This window comes from Podarcis vaucheri, assembly GCF_965113315.1.
Source record: "Podarcis vaucheri genome assembly, chromosome: Z".
Taxonomy (NCBI): domain Eukaryota; kingdom Metazoa; phylum Chordata; class Lepidosauria; order Squamata; family Lacertidae; genus Podarcis; species Podarcis vaucheri.
Window position 1 is genome coordinate 1,545,320 of NC_138758.1, and position 19,022 is coordinate 1,564,341.

Sequence of the window (19,022 nt, forward strand, 5' to 3'; positions counted from 1 at the left end):
TTTGCCATGTCTGCAAGGAGTCCTGGAGAGTTTTGAGAAATGTCGCAATAAACAACTGTAAATAGACACAAAAGAAGGCTCTGTGTGTCTGTGGGAAGCAACGTGACAGCTTTGACCGCTGTGTTCACTCTGCTAGCCGTGACCAGAGGAAGCAAGAACGCGCAGCTGAAGGAAGCGTGCCGGGCTGTTGTTAAAAGCTAAGTTGGGTCGTAAACCCATTAGCCGGTCACGGTAAATAAAAACATTCACAGAATCTCCCAGGTTCAGGCTCTGGAAGAGCTGCTCTCTGAACCCCTGGTTTGCTGCTGTCAGTCAGTGCAGTTAAAACTGAGGTAGATGGACCAATGACTTGTGCTGGCAGGGTGTGATGGTAATGGTAATGCAAAACATCAGGTTGGCCAGGGCTGTTCTTGAGTGTTCAAAGTACTCCACACACATTGTCTCAGAAACCGTAATGACAGTGCTGTAAGAGGCCCCCAGTTGTCTCCTGCTCCATGTTTTTATTCACTTGGATAACAAAGGCTTGTATCTTCAGGGCAAAGTGCTTCATGTGTTTTTAGGTTCTTGTGATAAGCTAAGAGGAGGTGTTCCTGCAGAAGGTCATCTATCAGGTTTCTAGGAGAAGCAGCAGCAGCATCTGGGTGCAGGGCTTCCCAAATCATGACTCTTGTGCTACACTAGCCCAGCTGTGGCATGTGTCAAGTCACCAAAACTCCACATGGCAGAACCACGTGCCGGGTACATGTGGCGCTTCCATATTTATTGGTTTTGTTGCATTTATATCCTGTCTTTTTCTCCAAGGAGCTTAAGGTAGAGTGCACAGTTCCCCACTTCCTCATTAATCCCCACAACAACCTTGTGAGTAGGTTAGACCAAAGAGGCATGGACTGACTCCAAGGCCACCCAGGGAGTTTCATGGCTGAGTGGGGATTTGAACCTGATACCCTGGGTCCCTAGTCTGATGCTCTAAACATTATACCACACTGGGTCATATGGGGGAACACTGAGCCAGTCCCTGTTGGATGCGGCACCTACCCCTTTTCTTTTTCCACATGTGTTGGGACTGAAGCCCACCGCAGGTTCCAAACTAGTGACCAGAGGGATATCTGGGGAGAGTGGGCTCCTCGCCACCTGGAGAAACACCTGGAGGAAAGCTGCAGGCAGATGAAGTACAGAGTGATCCACCATGCTGGATTCCTCACTGGCCTGGCAAGGCAGCATGAGGACTGCTGGGGGGGGGGAGAGGGTGTCAAATGTTGTCACAGGCCTCAAAATAGAAAAGAAAAAGGCCTTGAGGGCTGCAGTTGGACTGCCCTTGGCTGTGTTGGACTGCCCTGTTCTAAATTATTCCATCTTTAGTTTTGGCTAGAAGTTATGGGCATGTGTGTGTGGTGATCCTGAGACTACCTGCCTGTGAAAGAGGTGCTCTGCCTGTTGAGTCACAGCCCTAACACACTCTCCTCTCAACCACACAGGGGCCCTGCCTCGTGCTATGGTGGATTTGCTTAAGATCAAGAGACTTCCTTTGTTTGTGCTGGGGTACCCATGGCATCATCCTCTTCCTGGCCATTGCAACCTCAACCCCGCACAGCTTGACTAAGACACACTACATTTGGGCCTGGAGGCGGGAGGGTGTCACACAGGATAAGGCATAACAGATGCCCTAAGCCAGATCCTCCTTGTGTTCTGGTTTTTATAACCTATTGAGCCTCGTTGGTATACAATTTATCTCTTTTTAATTAGGTTCTTAAAAACAGATAGCCCAGAGCTTGACCTGCGTGTTGTCATTCCCCGCCAGGCATCACCACCTCCTTGTTCTGCACCACTGTGGGCATGGAAAAACTTTCTGCAACAGACGCCCGATGTATTTATTGCATTGTGGATATATGAGCTTTCCAGTAAAATAAAATATGGCACAAGAAAATCTAATTGCCTAATAATTCTCTTGTGCTTTTTTATTTATACTGGTATATAAAAAGTGTGATCCCCATGGTACACCTCTGCCTGCCATCAGACACATCCCTGCTAGGCTGCTGCTCCATCTGGTCTTTTTGGGGGAAACTGTTCTTGTTTGAGATTTGTAAAGAAATGGTTTGAAGCTGCCAAATTCCACACAATGCAATGCTCCCCCCCTTTGCCTTTCTCTCCCACTCCAATTTTCTGAGGGTGCTCTTGCCACAGACTCTTCTTGGATGCTTTTTTGAACTCTCGCTGAGATGCAAAGTTCAACTTTGTACCACACTTTTCTGGAACAGGTTGGGCTATGCAGTGGCTGAATCTAGACTTTTGAAGGTCCCTTGCTGGATATGGGAGACAGAAATTCTGGGCAAATGTGAATCAAGAGCCCAACAGGCAGGATGTGCTGCTCCATTGACCAGACAGAAGGGTTGTCTTAATGCTGTTTGGTCTGTCTTAACGCTGTTTTGTCTGTCACAGGGCCTGCTCCTTCCTGTGGAGGAATTCCAGCCTGGGTATGGTGCCAGGTAGCTAGCCAGGATGAGCACCTTTTAACAGGACATTTGCTCTAGGCAGCTGCTTGGCTCGTGAGTTGTGGTTGCATCTCTTGAGCTGTGGCAGGCAGTCACAAGCCATGGGGATGTTGCCTTGGGGCAAGAGGTTGTGCTCAGTGGTGCTTCTGCTCTGTCCAGCTTCGCTCATCTGTGTTATGCCTTTATTAATGTTACGGAAAAATCTAGGTGTGAGGCTGCTCAGTCACCAGCTCGTTGGGCAGAGTCTGTGGGTCCCTGCGGAATAAAGGAAGGAGTCCAGCCACCAACCGGAGCAAATAGCTGTAGACCAAAGTTTATTGCGCAACAGGTTCAAAGAGGAATCAAGGACTTTTAAAATTTCCCACCATATCCCAGAATACAGTTCGTACAGCATCATTGCTACATAACTGACATCTCACAAAAGGGGAGGGGTTAACCTTGGCAAACATGTCCAGACAAGTCCTTGGTACAAGATTAGCATAAGCAGACATGTCAGGGCAAGACCCAGGTATAAGATTAGCATAGGCAAACACCTCTGAAGTCCCACCACCCAAAGTACAATAGAACTTCCTTTGCATGTCTGGCCCCTTGGCAAGTTTGGTGATGGGGTTAGGCTTTCCTTGGCCAACAATCAGCTCAGCAATTGTCACCTCTGGGAACCTCCTGGGGTAGGAGGTGTGTATACATGTCCCCAGGCTTGGAGAGGTGGCAGAGAAAAGAGTCCTTTTTCCAAGGGCAAAATAGTGTTGAAATGGAGGAAACTGGCAAAGGAGTTGATTTTATATGATTGTTAAAGCTAGGTAACTTCCCTGAGCTGTCAAGTTGAAAGGATACATTTATGCATAATATTTGTAACATTTAGCAACTTTAAAGATGTGACCCCCCCTTAATTTCCATAACAATTAATAAGGGCAGGCTGGTTGGTGTTTGGTCTGTGGGCTGCAGTTGTGAAAACTGAGCAGCAGAAAGAGATCAGAATGGGCACACTTCCCCCCAGTGTTGTATTGCTAGAACCGAGGGTGGGAAGAGCAATTGTGAGATACCGTGGCTTGGAGGTGCCGTCATCTTCCCCTCCCCACCAACCACCTGAAAACAGATCAGAAGATAAAGCAATCTTTAGGCTAAGGACCATTAAGCAAATAAATTATCTTAGCTGCCAGAGAGAGAGAGATTTTTTCTCCAGAGAGCTCTCAGACTTGAATTGAAATGATTGGGAGGAGAGTGTTGCATGCTCCGGCAGATTTGATGCTCTGCGGGGCTTATTCATCTCTCCACCTGAGGCTGGTGCTTGGCAGCTATGCAGCAGAACAAGAGTTGCACCTGAACACTTCCCCAGGGGTGACCAGGTGTGTCTAACTGCCCTCTTTGTTGGTGAGCAGATTTCTGCAGCAGCCTTGCATGGAAGTGAGCTTAGTGTGATTTAGCACAAACGTTTGGCTCCCAAATGTGTTTACTGGTTGGCTTGCCCTCGTGGGTGGCCGTTTGCCATTTGCAGCACATCAAGTGGTCTGGAAAACAGAGATGGGTGAGTGAGAGAATCTACCAGTTTTGCAAACTCTTCATTTGGGAGGCAATTTTTACTTCTTGCCTGATGCCTGCATTGTAGAGGGTGCTGGACAAGGGGATCCAGAGAATCCTTTCCAACTCTGTAGACATTGAGAAGGCCAGCACAAAAGAGCAGGGCAGAAAGAGTGAGGGAGATGCCACACTTTGCAGTGAGATGCAGCTGTTTCGGTTTAGCCAAATGTCCCTGGATCCAGCCCAGCAGGCCTTTCTTCTTTCTTCAGGGTTCAATTCCCACTCAACCCAGAAGCTGCTTGGGTGACCTTGGGGGCAAGTCTCTGCCTGTCTCAGCTTAGCCTACCGCACAGGGTTGTTGTGGGAGGGTTAAATGAGGAGGGAGAGAGATACATGCATGCCACCTTGAGCTCCTTGGTGGAAAAGGTGGGATACCAAGGCAATCAATCAATCAATCAATCAATCAATCAGTGATAACATAAATAGTCACTGATTCCCACAGTCCTGGATCAGGAAGGAACAATGTCATTTTCACATTCTGTTTCCCTGTAACGGCACAGTCCAGCTCACTCCCATACTTCTTCACCTCCCTCCCTCTTGCTCTGAAACCTAATTTCCTGGTCTGCTTCCCCTGCATTTAAGTTCCTTAAAACAATCTGGCTTTTTCAGTGCAAGGGGGAATCATGCTAGAAGAGTCATATGGATGGTGAAGCGTTCCTGCGGGGCCAGCACCTGGCTGCTGACAGGGGCCAGCCAAATATATGAAGCCTGAGGGGCTGCAGACAGTCGGACACACACCTCCCAATTCCCTTGACTAAATAGAGCCCCCGTGACCAGGCATAGTGTACCTCAATATCACTTGCCGTCAAAGCCCATAGGTTTGCCTCTTTCTTGCTATGCTTTGAGGGCATGTCTTCCATCCTCCTGTGTTACTATCTTTTTGCATGATGCACAGGGACCATGCTGTCAGAAAGACTCCCTGCCCTCACTGAGGCTTCCTGTGGTGATAGAATGGTGTCTGGTTGCCTTCTGTAGCAGAGAAAGTGGGCTTGCCAGCCAACGGTGCCCTGTGCAACTGGAGCATCCCCTCCCACCCGGGGTGTTTAATATTTCCCTTTGTGTTTTGGTTTTTAATGTGCTTTTTATTGAGCGGAAGAACAGGCGGTGCTTGTCTGGCATTCCTTTGCAGTCTAATGCCCTTACAAAAATGGATAAAACAAGAGAGGAAGATTTAATTTGTGCACTAGAGATGACTTACTGGAGGGCAAGTGGCAAGGGTCTTGTGCTCCTTGTTCAGGGCAGGTCAAGAGTGCCAAAGGGGCTCTGTCCAGCCCAGCCTCCTGTTCTCACAGTGGCCACAAAGGCCCGCAAGCAGGACCTGAGAGCAAGAGCAGGACTCTCCCCTCTTGCAGCTTCCGGCAACTGCTGCTCAGTAAGCACTACTGCCACCAACCACGGAGGCAGAGCATGGCCATCAGCTTGATCCAAATATAATCCTTCCCTTTCTTTGCTAAAATGGATGGTTCCAGGGCCTGGTCTTGTGGGTACATGAGGTCATTCCCTTTCCAAAGCTAAGCAGGTCTCAATCTGGCCCAGATTTTCTCAGGAGATCACTGGGGAAGACACTTTGTAGGCAGACGGGAGTCCCATATTGGGAGAAAGGTGGGATATAAATAAATCACACCTGACCTTGCCTTTGCCAACATGGTGCCCTCTAGCTCTTTTGGACAACAACTCCTGCCAGCCCCAACCAGCACAACCCGTGCAGATGTGGTCCAAAATAGATGGAGGGGGAGGGGCTCCAGGTTGATGCAAATGCATCAAAATTATATCTGTGAGTTTTTAGAAAAAAGAAAACCTCACAGTAGGGCTGCTATGAAGGGGTTCCTGTTCCACCTCCTTCCTCTCTGGGGTCCAGATGCAATGTGCAGCTTGACTGGTGGAAAGAGAGGGAACAGCACAAATATTCCAATCACAGACCAGAGCTCTCCAGTATTCCTTTACCAAAGCACCCAGAGTCTCTGAACATACCGGTTCCTGCCTCTCTGTTTGAGGACTTGCTGTGTGCTAATGGGATGCTCCCTGATGTTCTGCCTGCAGGATCAGATTTGCAGGTATGCATCCCTAGAGGCCTGACATGCTGCTCCCGGAAAATGGAGGAGAAATACCAAGCCATGGCTCGTTCCAACATGGAGCAGCTCCTGCAGTCAGCCAGCATGGAGCTGAAGTTCCTCATCACCCAGAACGCGGCGACATTCCAAGGTAGGTGGCAGCATTGCGTGGTGGGTCTTCCAGGTAAGTGGAGCTTCTGCTGGAAGTCCTGAGGTGGGAAGGCCACTGGCTGAGGATAGCCAGGCATGCCAGGTTGGGTATCTTCAAAGGGTCAGGGAGTAAGTCCCCCATCCTTCTTCCTGAGTTTATGAAACATGGCTAAGCTGCAACTATGATTGCTGCAGGTGCCCAGTGAGTTGCTCAGAAGTTGAGCTTCAGGTTGGCACACTTCATTCTGGGATCTCCCAGTGGAGATCCAATCTGTTGCTGTAGTACAAAAAACCAGCACTTCTCCTGCCTCACATAATACTCATATTGCAATCAGCGGTCTGCTGGTCCCTACAGTATTCATAGTCCATTAATAGATCATCTCACTGCAGTAAGAATTTCTTAGGTAACACGTTGAGAAAACACTACTAAGCAGCGAACAATCACTTTTTTAAAAAGTATGTTTAGAACTTAGTAAAATGAATAATTCCTTTTCAGTCTGGCCTTTGGCTTGATCTTAACTATCTATGGCCTTTTAGAGTGGGTGGGATGTGGGGTTTTTTATTTTGTTTCCAAAAAATGTTTTATACACACACACACACACACCATATTTTTCGCTCTATAAGACGCACCAGACCACAAGACGCACCTAGTATTTGGAGGAGGAAAGCAAGAATAAAAATATTCTGAATTTCAGAAGCCAGAACAGCAAGAGGTGTCGCTGCGCAGCGAAAGCTTCTGTGCAGCCTGCATTCACTCCATAAGACGCACACACTTCCCCTTACTTTTTAGGAGGGAAAAAGTGAGTTTTATAGAGCAAAAAACCCAGCATATATAGAGAAAGAGAGAGAGATTTACATCAATAATATTTTATCTAAATCAAAATCAGCACATGTGGATGTTTGGGCTACTGCACTGGATGGATAATAATAATAATAATAATAATAATAATAATAATAATAATAATAATAATAATAAATAAATTATTTGTATCCCGCCCTCCGCAGCCGAAGCCGGGCTCAGAGCGGCTAACATCAAATGTATAACACATTAACATAAAATCAGACAATCAATTAAAATACATCCTCAAATCAGATCAGGATCAGAATAAAATCCAGTCAGATGGCAACCCACAGATTAGGGTTGGGGACCTTAAATGCTCACCAGGCCCAACTGTTTGTGCTGAACTTACATGGGCTGTGAGAAAAATTGGGAGGCCACTTTCATGCAAGTTCTTATGAAAGGGGAGTGGGAGTCAGACTGAACCCCGACCAAAGGCCTGGCAGAACAGCTCTGTCTTGCAGGCCCTGCGGAAAGATGTCAGGTCCCGCAGGGCCCTAGTCTCTTGTGACAGAGCGTTCCACCAGATTGGAGCCACAGCTGAAAAAGCCCTGGCTCTAGTTGAGGCCAGCCTAACTTCTCTGTGGCCTGGAACCTTCAGGATGTTTTTATTTGAAGACCGTAAGGTCCTCCGTGGGACATACCAGGAGAGGCGGTCCCGTAGGTACGAGGGTCCTAGGCCGTATAGGGCTTTAAAGATTAAAACCAGCACCTTAAACCTCATCCTGTACCCCACCGGGAGCCAGTGCAGCTGGTATAGTACCGGATGAATGTGATCTCGCGGCGAAGATCCCATAAGAAGAAGAAGAAGAAGAAGAAGAAGAAGAAGAAGAAGAGGAGTTTGGATTTGATATCCCGCCTTTCACTCCCTTTAAGGAATCTCAAAGCGGCTAACAATCTCCCTTCCTCCCCCACAACAAACACTCTGTGAGGTGAGTGGGGCTGAGAGACTTCAGAGAAGTGTGACTGGCCCAAGGTCACCCAGCAGCTGCATGTGGAGGAGCGGAGACGCGAACCCGGTTCCCCGAGATTATGAGTCTACCGCTCTTAACCACTACACCACACTGGCTCTCCAGTGATGATAATGAATGATGATAATACAAAGGGACCAGGGGAGGCAAGTCAAATAATCCCATAATGTGGGATTAACATTGATTGTATATACAGTTGTTTTTTAAAAAAAATATTATTTAATTTAATGATTTGGTTTTTTGTGAAAACTAAAAAAATATTATACAGTAAGGAGTCTTGCCGCGGCATTCTGCACCTGCTGGAGTTTCTGGATCAGTCTCAAGGGCAGCCCCACGTAGAGCGAGTTACAATAATCCAGTCTGGAGGTGACCATCGCGTGGATCACAGTGGCTAGGTCAGGGCGAGAGAGGTAAGGAGCCAACTGCTTAGCTTGGCGGAGATGAACAAATGCCGCCTTTGTTGTAGCTGCAATCTGCGCCTCCATGGAAAGGGAGGTGTCGAGGATTACACCCAAAAGGGAGGTGCCGAGGATTACACCCAAATTAGTGCCAGGACGGTGCTGGCACTAATTGCACCCCTGCAAGAGATGGGAGTTGCCCCCCCAATCCCATATCCTCCCTTCCCAGCCAGAGGACCTCTGTCTTCGAAGGATTTAACTTCAACCGGCTCCCATGTAACCATCCACCCACAGCTTCCAAACATCTTATCAGTGTTTCTGGGGCTGAGTCAGGATGGCCATCAATCAACAGATAGAGTTGGGTGTCATCGGCATACTGATGGTGGAGTCTCCTACTTTGGAGGTCTTTAAGCAGAGGCTTGACAACCATATGTCAGGAGTGCTCTGATGGTGTTTCCTGCTTGGCAGGGGGTTGGACTCGATGGCCCTTGTGGTCTCTTCCAACTCTATGATTCTATGATTCTATGATTCTATGATGGCAGCCCAGCCCAAAACTCCGGACAAGCTGGGCGAGGGGGCGCATAAAGATGTTGAAAAGCATCGGGGAGAGTATCGCACCCTGAGGCACTCCACACACCAAGGAGTGGCGCGATGACAGTCCCCCCCCGCGCCACCCTCTGTCCCTGACCAGAGAGAAACGAGCGCAGCTATTGAAGGACTGTGCCCTGGATCCCCACATCGGCAAGGCGGTGGTCCAGAAGTTCGTGATCGACCATGTCGAAAGATGCTGACAGATCTAGAAGAATCTGCAGCCCCGACCTGCCTCGATCCAGCTGTCTACGAAGATCATCTGTTAGGGCAACCAGAGCCGTCTCGGTCCCATGACCAGCACGGAAGCCGGACTGGAATGGATCCAGAGCCGATGTTTCATCCAGAAACCCACCAAGCTGTTCAGCAACCGCTCTCTCAATCACCTTACCCAGGAACAGAAGATTCGAAACCGGGCGGTAATTGGATAGATCTAAAGGATCTAATGATGTTTTCTTTAAGAGCGGGCGCACCACTGCCTCCTTCAGTTCCCCTCGGAATGTCCCGGTGCCAAGGGACAAATTGATGATATCCCCTAGGGGGACCCGCACCTCGTCTGGACACGCTCTAATCAGCCAAGATGGTCACGGGTCAAGAGGACAGGTTTCCAGTTTTCCAGCTCGGAGGAGTCTGGATAGTTAATGATCATCACCCCTGTGGACCAGGGGTAGGCAACCTAAGGTCCGTGGGCTGGATCTGGCTCAATCACCTTCTCAATCCAGCCCATGGTTTAAATAAAATGTGTCCTTTTATTTAAAATGCATCTCTGGGTTATATGTGGGGCATAGGAATTCGTTCGTTATTTTTTAAAAAAATATAGTCCGGCCCCCCACAAGGTCTGAGGAATGGTAGACCCGCCCACAGCTGAAAAAGGTTGCTGACCCCTGCTGTGGACTCTGTACTCAAGAACAGTGATCTTAACAGCACCACCAAGGATCTGTTCTTACCTGCATAATCTCCTGTCACAGCTGTACAGATGTCTTTGAGCTGTGCATCTACATCCACCCACAAACATTTCAATAAGAATTATTTATGTTTTAAACAGCAACAGATTGGTAGTTATAAACATCTATTTGAAAACTGAGGTGTGTGTTGATATTCATGCAAGGCTGCTGCAGAAAGGTTGAAATGCAGACAAACCAAACCATGAACTCCCAGGCCATGACAAGAGTGGAGGAGTTTCATGATAGGAGTCCTTCAGGTAAGCAGCCTTTGGAAGTTTTCCTGCCTAAAGTGTTAACAAGTTTTCAGTCATGGAAACTTGGGCTAAAGCAGGTATTACAACACCATTCTCCCAGAGAAAAAGCCTGGGATTGTCAGAAGGGGGAAATAGCAAGTTGTGGCTCTTTCTCCATCTGCGTGTAGCAGGGTGAGATAGTGGTGACTCCCCTCTTCTGGGTCATTTATTTGGGGTCTTGGCAGTCTATCTCTGTGGGGGTTTTATAACAGAATCTAAACAACATAAGGACAAATCTAGTAAGAAACCGAACAGCGCTATGAAAAGTCTTTCCCTTAGAAACAGCTAGTTCTGTGAAGCCTTCCAGAATAAAAAACAGTCTTTACCTGCTGACAGGAGGACAACAAAGAGGGAAGCCAGTCTTGATTCGCAGGGAAGAAAATTGCAAGCAGCCATTGAGGAGGCCCTCCTCTCTCATGTCTCACAGTACTTTTTGTTACTGTGCTTAGAGAGTGATGAATAGTGTCACTGCCAGGTCCCCTGCACTGGTCAAGGGTTGCTAGTTTCTGATTCTCTGTCTATGCTAGACTTCAGTTGCAAATGCAAGTGGGGGAAGTATGCAGTTTCGCTAAGAAATATCCTGACCAGGACTGCTGGGAAGAAATAATCTGATAGCTCAGAGCTTCTTTTTACAAACAAACAAACAAACAAACAAACAAGCAAGCAAATTGTTGAGTTGGAAGGGACCAGGAGGGTCATCTAGTCCAACCTCCTGCAATGCAGGAATTTAACCTTTTATTTCCACACCCTTGATACCTGGGGCTGCTCGGAGTCGGATTGCAAGAGGTTCCAGGGCCAAGATGAATAGGAAGGGAGACAGTGGGCATCCTTGTCTTGTGCCTCTTTGGATGCTATGGTATTGGAGTCCATATTGTTAATTTTGCTGAGATTGGGAGTAAATTTCTTTGAGGGTTTTTAGGAAGTGGGGCCAAATCTCGTGTTAGTTAATACTGCTACTAGATATTTCCATTCTAAGCAATCAAAAGCTTAAAAGAAGGTGCCTAGGAACATAATTGTCAGTGGGAGTTTGGTTTTTTTTTTAAAAAATGATATCATAGAATCATAGAATCATAGAATCATAGAGTTGGAAGAGACCACAAGGGCCATCGAGTCCAACCCCCTGCCAAGCAGGAAACACCATCAGAGCACTCCTGACATATGGTTGTCAAGCCTCTGCTTAAAGACCTCCAAAGTAGGAGACTCCACCACACTCCTTGGCAGCAAATTCCACTGTCGAACAGCTCTTACTGTCAGGAAGTTCTTCCTAATGTTTAGGTGGAATCTTCTTTCTTGTAGTTTGGATCCATTGCTCCGTGTCCGCTTCTCCGGAGCAGCAGAAAACAACCTTTCTCCCTCCTCTATGTGACATCCTTTTATATATTTGAACATGGCTATCATATCACCCCTTAACCTCCTCTTCTCCAGGCTAAACATGCCCAGCTCCCTTAGCCGTTCCTCATAAGGCATCGTTTCCAGGCCTTTGACCATTTTGGTTGCCCTCCTCTGGACACGTTCCAGTTTGTCAGTGTCCTTCTTGAACTGTGGTGCCCAGAACTGGACACAGTACTCCAGGTGTGGTCTGACCAGAGCAGAATACAGTGGCACTATTACTTCCCTTGATCTAGATGCTATACTCCTATTGATGCAGCCCAGAATTGCATTGGCTTTTTTAGCTGCCGCGTCACACTGTTGGCTCATGTCAAGTTTGTGGTCAACCAAGACTCCTAGATCCTTTTCACATGTACTGCTCTCAAGCCAGGTGTCACCCATCTTGTATTTGTGCCTCTCATTTTTTTTGCCCAAGTGCAATACTTTACATTTCTCCCTGTTAAAATTCATCTTGTTTATTTTTGCCCAGTTCTCTAATCTGTCAAGGTCGTTTTGAAGTGTGATCCTGTCCTCTGGGGTGTTAGCCACCCCTCCCAGTTTGGTGTCATCTGCAAATTTGATCAGGATGCCCTTGAGTCCATCATCCAAGTCGTTGATAAAGATGTTGAATAAGACCGGGCCCAAGACAGAACCCTGTGGCACCCCACTAGTCACTCTTCTCCAGGATGAAGAGGAACCATTGATGAGCACCCTTTGGGTTCGGTCAGTCAGCCAGTTACAAATCCACTGAGTGGTAGCATAGTCAAGACCGCATTTTACCAGCTTATTTACAAGAATATCATGGGGCACCTTGTCAAATGCCTTGCTGAAATCAAGGTAGGCTACATCCACTGCGTTCCCTTCATCTACCAGGCTTGTAATTCTGTCAAAAAACGAGATCAGGTTAGTCTGACATGACTTATTTTTCAGAAATCCATGCTGACTATTGGTGATCACAGCATTCCTTTCTAGGTGCTCACAGACTGTTTGCTTAATGATCTGCTCCAGAATCTTCCCTGCTATTGATGTCAGACTGACTGGGCGGTAATTATTTGGGTCCTCTCTTTTCCCCTTTTTGAAAATAGGGACAACATTTGCCCTCCTCCAGTCTGCCGGGACTTCGCCTGTTCTCCAGGAATTCTCAAAGATGACTGCCAGTGGTTCTGAGATCACATCTGCCAGTTCTTTTAATACTCTTGGATGCAGTTCATCTGGCCCTGGAGACTTGAATACATCTAAACTAGCCAAATATTCTTGTACTATCTCCTTAGTTATTCTGGGCTGTGTTTCCTTTGCTGAATCATTTGCTCCAAATTCTTCAGGTGGGGCATTGTTTTCTTTATCGGAGAAGACTGAGGCAAAGAAGGCATTGAGGAGTTCAGGCCTTTCTGTGTCCCCTGTTTGCATTTCACCATCTTCTCCTCTGAGTGACCCCATTGTTTCTTTGTTCTTCCTTTTGCTACGAACATACCCATAAAAGCCTTTTTTGTTGCTTTTAACCTCTCTAGCAAGCCTGAGTTCATTTTGTGCTTTAGCTTTTCTGACTTTGTGTCTACACGTGCTGGCTATTTGTTTGAATTCCTCTTTGGTGGTTTCCCCCCTTTTCCATTTTTTGTACACATCCTTTTTTAATCTTAATTCAGTTAAAAGTTCTTTAGATAGCCACCCTGGCTTCTTTAGGCACCTTCCATGTTTCCGTCTCATTGGTATTGCCTGACGTTGTGCTTTTAGTATCTCCCTCTTAACAAACTCCCAGCCATCATGAACTCCCTTTCCTTTTAGTATTGTTGTCCATGGGATCTCACCCAGCACTTCCCTAAGTTTTATGAAGTCGGCTTTCTTAAAGTCAAGAAATTGAGTCCTAGTATGCTTGGCTGCTCCTTTCCGCTGTATAGTAAACTTCAGAAGAGCATGATCACTCGCGCCTAATGATCCTTCCACTTCTACCCCACTAACCAGGTCATCAACATTGGTTAGGACCAGATCTAAAATGGCTGTTCCTCTTGTTGCTTCTCCCACTTTCTGGACAATGAAGTTGTCTGCAAGGCCAGTGAGGAATCTGTTTGACCTTATGCTCTTGGCTGAGTTTGACGTCCAACAAATATCCGGGTAATTGAAGTCCCCCATTACTACTATCTCCCTTCCTTTTGCATGCTTGGCCATCTGTTCCAGGAAGGCATCATCTATGTCCTCCGTTTGGCTTGGGGATCTATAGTAAACTCCCACAATGAGGTCTCTGTTATTCTTCTCTCCCTTAATTTTGACCCAAATGCTCTCACTTTGGCTTTGAGGATCTAATTCTTGGATCTCTTCACAGGTATACACATCCCTGACATATAACGCCACTCCTCCTCCTTTCTTGTCTGGTCTGTTTCTCTGAAATAGATTGTATCCCCCCATTATTACATTCCAATCGTGGGACTTATCCCACCAGGTTTCAGTGATGCCTATTATGTCATATTTAGTTTGCTGTACCAAGAGCTCAAGCTCATCTTGTTTATTTCCCATGCTTTGCGCATTAGTGTACAGACATTGAAGTCCATTACTCATTCCCCCGTGTCTCTTATTTAAGGTTTTTTTCCTCCCACCACTAGGTCCGTGTGCTGTTTTCTCCATTTGGTCTATGACATTTGGATGATCATCTTCATTAATTGATAGGCTCCTACCTTCAGGAGCACTGTCTCCCTCCCCCACATTAGTCAGTTTAAAGCCCTCCTGATGAGGTTTCTGAGATTTTTGGCAAAAACATTTCTCCCAACCGTTGTGAGGTGCAGCCCATCACTTGCCAGAAGTCCATCTTCAAGAAACTGCAGTCCGTGATCTAAGAATCCAAACCGTTCCTGTTTACACCATTTGCGAAGCCAGCTGTTCACTTCCACTATTTTCCCCTCTCTCCCTGGGCCACGTCGTTCAACTGGGAGGACAGATGAGATGACAATTTGTGCATTTAGTTGCTTCAATTTCCTGCCGAGAGCCTCGTAGTCTCTTTTGATCTTCTGGAGGCTATTGCTTGCAGTGTCATTGGTTCCCACATGAACCAAGAGGAAGGGGTATTTGTCAGTGGGTTTTATGATTCCTTGCAGTCGTTCAGTTACATCTTGGATCTTAGCCCCGGGGAGACAGCACACTTCCCGAGACATCTTGTCAGGCCCACAGATCACTGCTTCTGTTCCCCTCAGTAGGGAATCCCCTATCACCACTACACGCCTCCTCTTGGGTTTGGTCGGGGTTCTTCCGTGAGCTGTCCGTTCCAAGGTCGCCTGCACATTCCCTGAGGACTGACTTTGCTGCTCGTCTTCATATACCTGATCGACTGTAATGAGGGAGAGATCCTCAAATGGAGTCTGCTCTTCGTCTTCCATGCTAGGGGAGAGGACCTCAAAGCGATTGTGTATTTCTAAGCAATCAGAGTGAACCCTGGGCCTCCTACTTCTTTGAGTCACGTTTCTCCATATATCTGGCTCCTGTGTTGGTGAACTAGACTCCTTCTCAGGGGAGTCCCCTGTCTCCTCCTTGGTGGAGACGGTGTGCTCTGTTGCTTCCAAGAAGAGCTCCAGCTCTCTAATTCTTTGGAGCGTAGCTACACGTTCCTCCAGTTGCTGGACTTTGTCTTTTAAGAGAACAGTTTCAACACAACACTACAAACAAAAAAAGAAAAAAAGAACAATAGAAATACAATACAGAAACACTACATAACACATTGAACTAACAGAACAAAACAAAACAAAAACAATTTAAAAACACCTCAAACATTTTCAATATCTTATCTTTCATTCGCTTATTTCCAACGACCTCCTCACACTTCCCTTTTTGTATTCCACTTCTATTGTTTCAGTAATTCCTTTCCATCTTCCTCTGTTTTCTATCCTATAATTATCTTAACACATTCTTGCCTTATTTTTTCCTTTAATTTTCTACTCATCTATTTATACTTAATTCCTTATAACATTTCTACTAAAGCCATATAACTTCATTCCAACATTCTTCTAACATTCATTAATTTTACAATATTTCTATAAATAGTCTTTAAACCTTTTCCAATCTTCTTCCACCGACTCTTCTCCCTGGTCTCGGATCTTGCCAGTCATTTCCGCCAATTCCATATAGTCCATCAACTTCATCTGCCATTATCCAACACTTCAGTGCTTTCAAGAAGCAGCCATTCTCTCAGCCAGCAAAAAGCAGATGGTTTACAACAAAGTTTATGGGTCTGGCAGGGCAAGTCCACCTCCTTCTTTGGCATCCGTCAATATCTTAAATTTTACTCGAGGCTTCCTGCCCTGCCAAACAAATATAAAGACGTCCCTCTGCCACCTCCTGAAACCATCCATCCCATCCAAAACTTGCAATGTTTGAAACAAAAGCAACATCCCCGACAACACAGCAACCCTCATCCCCACCACAGCAACTCGGCCCAACAATAACAACTTCAGATTTGTCCATATTTCCAAATCCCCCTTCTCTTCAATCCAACGTCCTTCACAGTTATCCTTGAATAGATTCACATTTTTGGCGGTCATACTAACCCCCAAATACCTCGCTTTCTCAACCGATGTTAGTCCTGTCTCGTCCTGAAAATCTGTCAAGCTTTCCTTTTCCTCAGGTAGGGCTCTGGTCCTCAAATTCGTCTGTTTTTCTTTAAGTTCAATCATAACAAATGTCAGCTTATGTTCATCAAGTTGTCCTTGTATGGATGGGACTCTCTCTCTCTCCACAGAATCATAGAATCATAGAGTTGGAGGAGACCACAAGGGCCATCGAGTCCAACCCCCTGCCAAGCAGGAAACACCATCAGAGCACTCCTGACATATGGTTGTCAAGCCTCTGCTTAAAGACCTCCAAAGCAGGAGACTCCACCACACTCCTTGGCAGCAAATTCCACTGTCGAACAGCTCTTACTGTCAGGAAGTTCTTCCTAATGTTTAGGTGGAATCTTCTTTCTTGTAGTTTGGATCCATTGCTCCGTGTCCGCTTCTCTGGAGCAGCAGAAAACAACCTTTCTCCCTCCTCTATGTGACATCCTTTTATATATTTGAACATGGCTATCATATCACCCCTTAACCTCCTCTTCTCCAGGCTAAACATGCCCAGCTCCCTTAGCCGTTCCTCATAAGGCATCATTTCCAGGCCTTTGACCATTTTGGTTGCCCTCCTCTGGACACGTTCCAGTTTGTCAGTGTCCTTCTTGAATTGTGGTGCCCAGAACTGGACACAGTACTCCAGGTGTGGTCTGACCAGAGCAGAATACAGTGGCACTATTACTTCCCTTGATCTAGATGCTATACTCCTATTGATGCAGCCCAGAATTGCATTGGCTTTTTTAGCTGCCGCGTCACACTGTTGGCTCATGTCAAGTTTGTGGTCAACCAAGACTCCTAGATCCTTTTCACATGTACTGCTCTCAAGCCAGGTGTCCCCCATCTTGTATTTGTGCCTCTCAATTTTTTTGCCCAAGTGCAATACTTTACATTTCTCTCTGTTAAAATTCATCTTGTTTGTTTTGGCCCAGTTCTCTAATTTGTCAAGGTCGTTTTGAAGTGTGATCCTGTCCTCTGGGGTGTTAGCCACCCCTCCCAGTTTGGTGTCATCTGCAAATTTGATCAGGATACCCTTGAGTCCATCATCCAAGTCGTTGATAAAGATGTTGAATAAGACCGGGCCCAAGACAGAACCCTGTGGCACCCCACTAGTCACTCTTCTCCAGGATGAAGAGGAACCATTGATGAGCACCCTTTGGGTTCGGTCAGTCAGCCAGTTACAAATCCACTGAGTGGTAGCATAGACTGCATTTTACCAGCTTCTTTACAAGAATATCATGGGGCACCTTGTCAAATGCCTTGCTGAAATCAAGGTAGGCTACATCCACTGCGTTCCCTTCATCTACCAGGCTTGTAATTCTGACAAAAAACGAGATCAGGTTAGTCTGACATGACTTATTTTTCAGAAATCCATGCTGACTATTGGTGATCACAGCATTCCTTTCTAGGTGCTCACAGACTGTTTGCTTAATGATCTGCTCCAGAATCTTCCCTGGTATTGATGTCAGACTGACTGGGCGCTAATTATTTGGGTCCTCTCTTTCCCCCTCTTTGAAAATAGGGACAACATTTGCCCTCCTCCAGTCTACATTTGCCCTCCTCCAGTCTCCCTCCAGTCCAGTTGTATTGCTTTACATTCAGCAGCAAGGGTTTTCTTCTTGACTTCATCCGCAGTTTGCCCTATCAGAGTAGATTCCTGTATCAATTTCTGGATGGTTTCTGTATTGGTATTCACCTTTTGTCCCAGATTATTTAAACTTTCTACAATTAAGTCTATTAAGTCTATTTTAATATTTGCAGCATCCACTTTCACATTTATCACGTCTGTTTTCTTGTGAAGCTGTTTCAGTGAATCATTTATTTTCACTAATGCGACCGCTAAGGCCTCTTCTGTCGACATTCCATCTGTTTTTTCCTTTCCATTTGCCATAACACTTAAGAGATTCAAGGTCAATCCCAGAGTCTCATAATTTTTTATCTTGCAGCTGGAAATTCCCCTAGCCCAGCTCCTGTAAAGCAACCAATTTCAAAAGCTTCCACTAGGGGAAACCAGTTTCTATTTGTATTAGTTAGTAAAGCCCTCTTTTAAACACAGTTCCAATAATCCAAAGTTAGTTTCAGTTTTCAGTTACTTTTACTCCTTTTTTTTTTTTAAGAATAGCCGGAGACTGTAGAAACAATGTATTCTCTTGTTTAGCTACCTGTCAATGAACGTTCTAATCACTGTCAATCAACATTCCAAAAGACATCGATCCTACTAGCAGCCCGTTTCCAGGGTCAGAGCGGCGGTATTTTAACTCTCTTGACTCTCTCCTACAGACATATTCAGTCCACCACTTCCCCCCCTCTTCTCCTGTCTCCAAAGGGGGGGTTTAGTTCTTTGCCGATGGAGATTTAGTCTTTTACAAAAGGCTTTCCAAAACTTCAGTTTGCAGCCTCATTGCTTTAGTTTATTTACAAAAGGGGGAGGCGGACTTCCTGTATTGAACCTCCCCGTTTCGATGCCAAATTAAACGTTTAAAAATCCAATTCTCCCGCTTCAGCTCTACTCACGGATAATTACTTTAGAGTCAAATTGTCCACAGGAAAAAGTCAGCGCTCTCCGGCAACAGCAATGCGGCTTCGCTCCGTGGAAGAAGCAGACAATTCGAAGCACCGCGCCACTCACCCCACGTTGCTCTGGATCCCCGAAACTGGGTTTCCCCGTGAGTAGGGGAGGCGCAAAAGGTGCCCGCCGAATCCCACGTTCACAGGCTTCAGTTGTTTTGCTGTGTTCTATAAGATTTAGTAGTTTCCCAATAGGATCTGCTATGTTG

The 19,022-nt window shown here is 46.2% G+C and overlaps 1 protein-coding gene across 3 annotated transcripts in view; it reads left to right on the forward strand.

Annotated features, from left to right (window-relative positions):
- GPC3 (glypican 3) overlaps nucleotides 1–19,022 on the forward strand; it is a 298,650-nt gene that overhangs the window by 17,926 nt on the left and 261,702 nt on the right. Inside the window, exon 2 of one of the 3 annotated variants that reach the window (XM_082207444.1) lies at nucleotides 6,108–6,302. The exons of 1 other annotated variant lie outside the window; for it this stretch is intronic. In XM_082207444.1, the coding sequence (XP_082063570.1) occupies nucleotides 6,108–6,302 (195 nt within the window). The remainder of the gene's footprint in view (nucleotides 1–6,107; nucleotides 6,303–19,022) is intronic. One more of the 3 variants, XM_082207445.1, reaches the window with a different exon arrangement.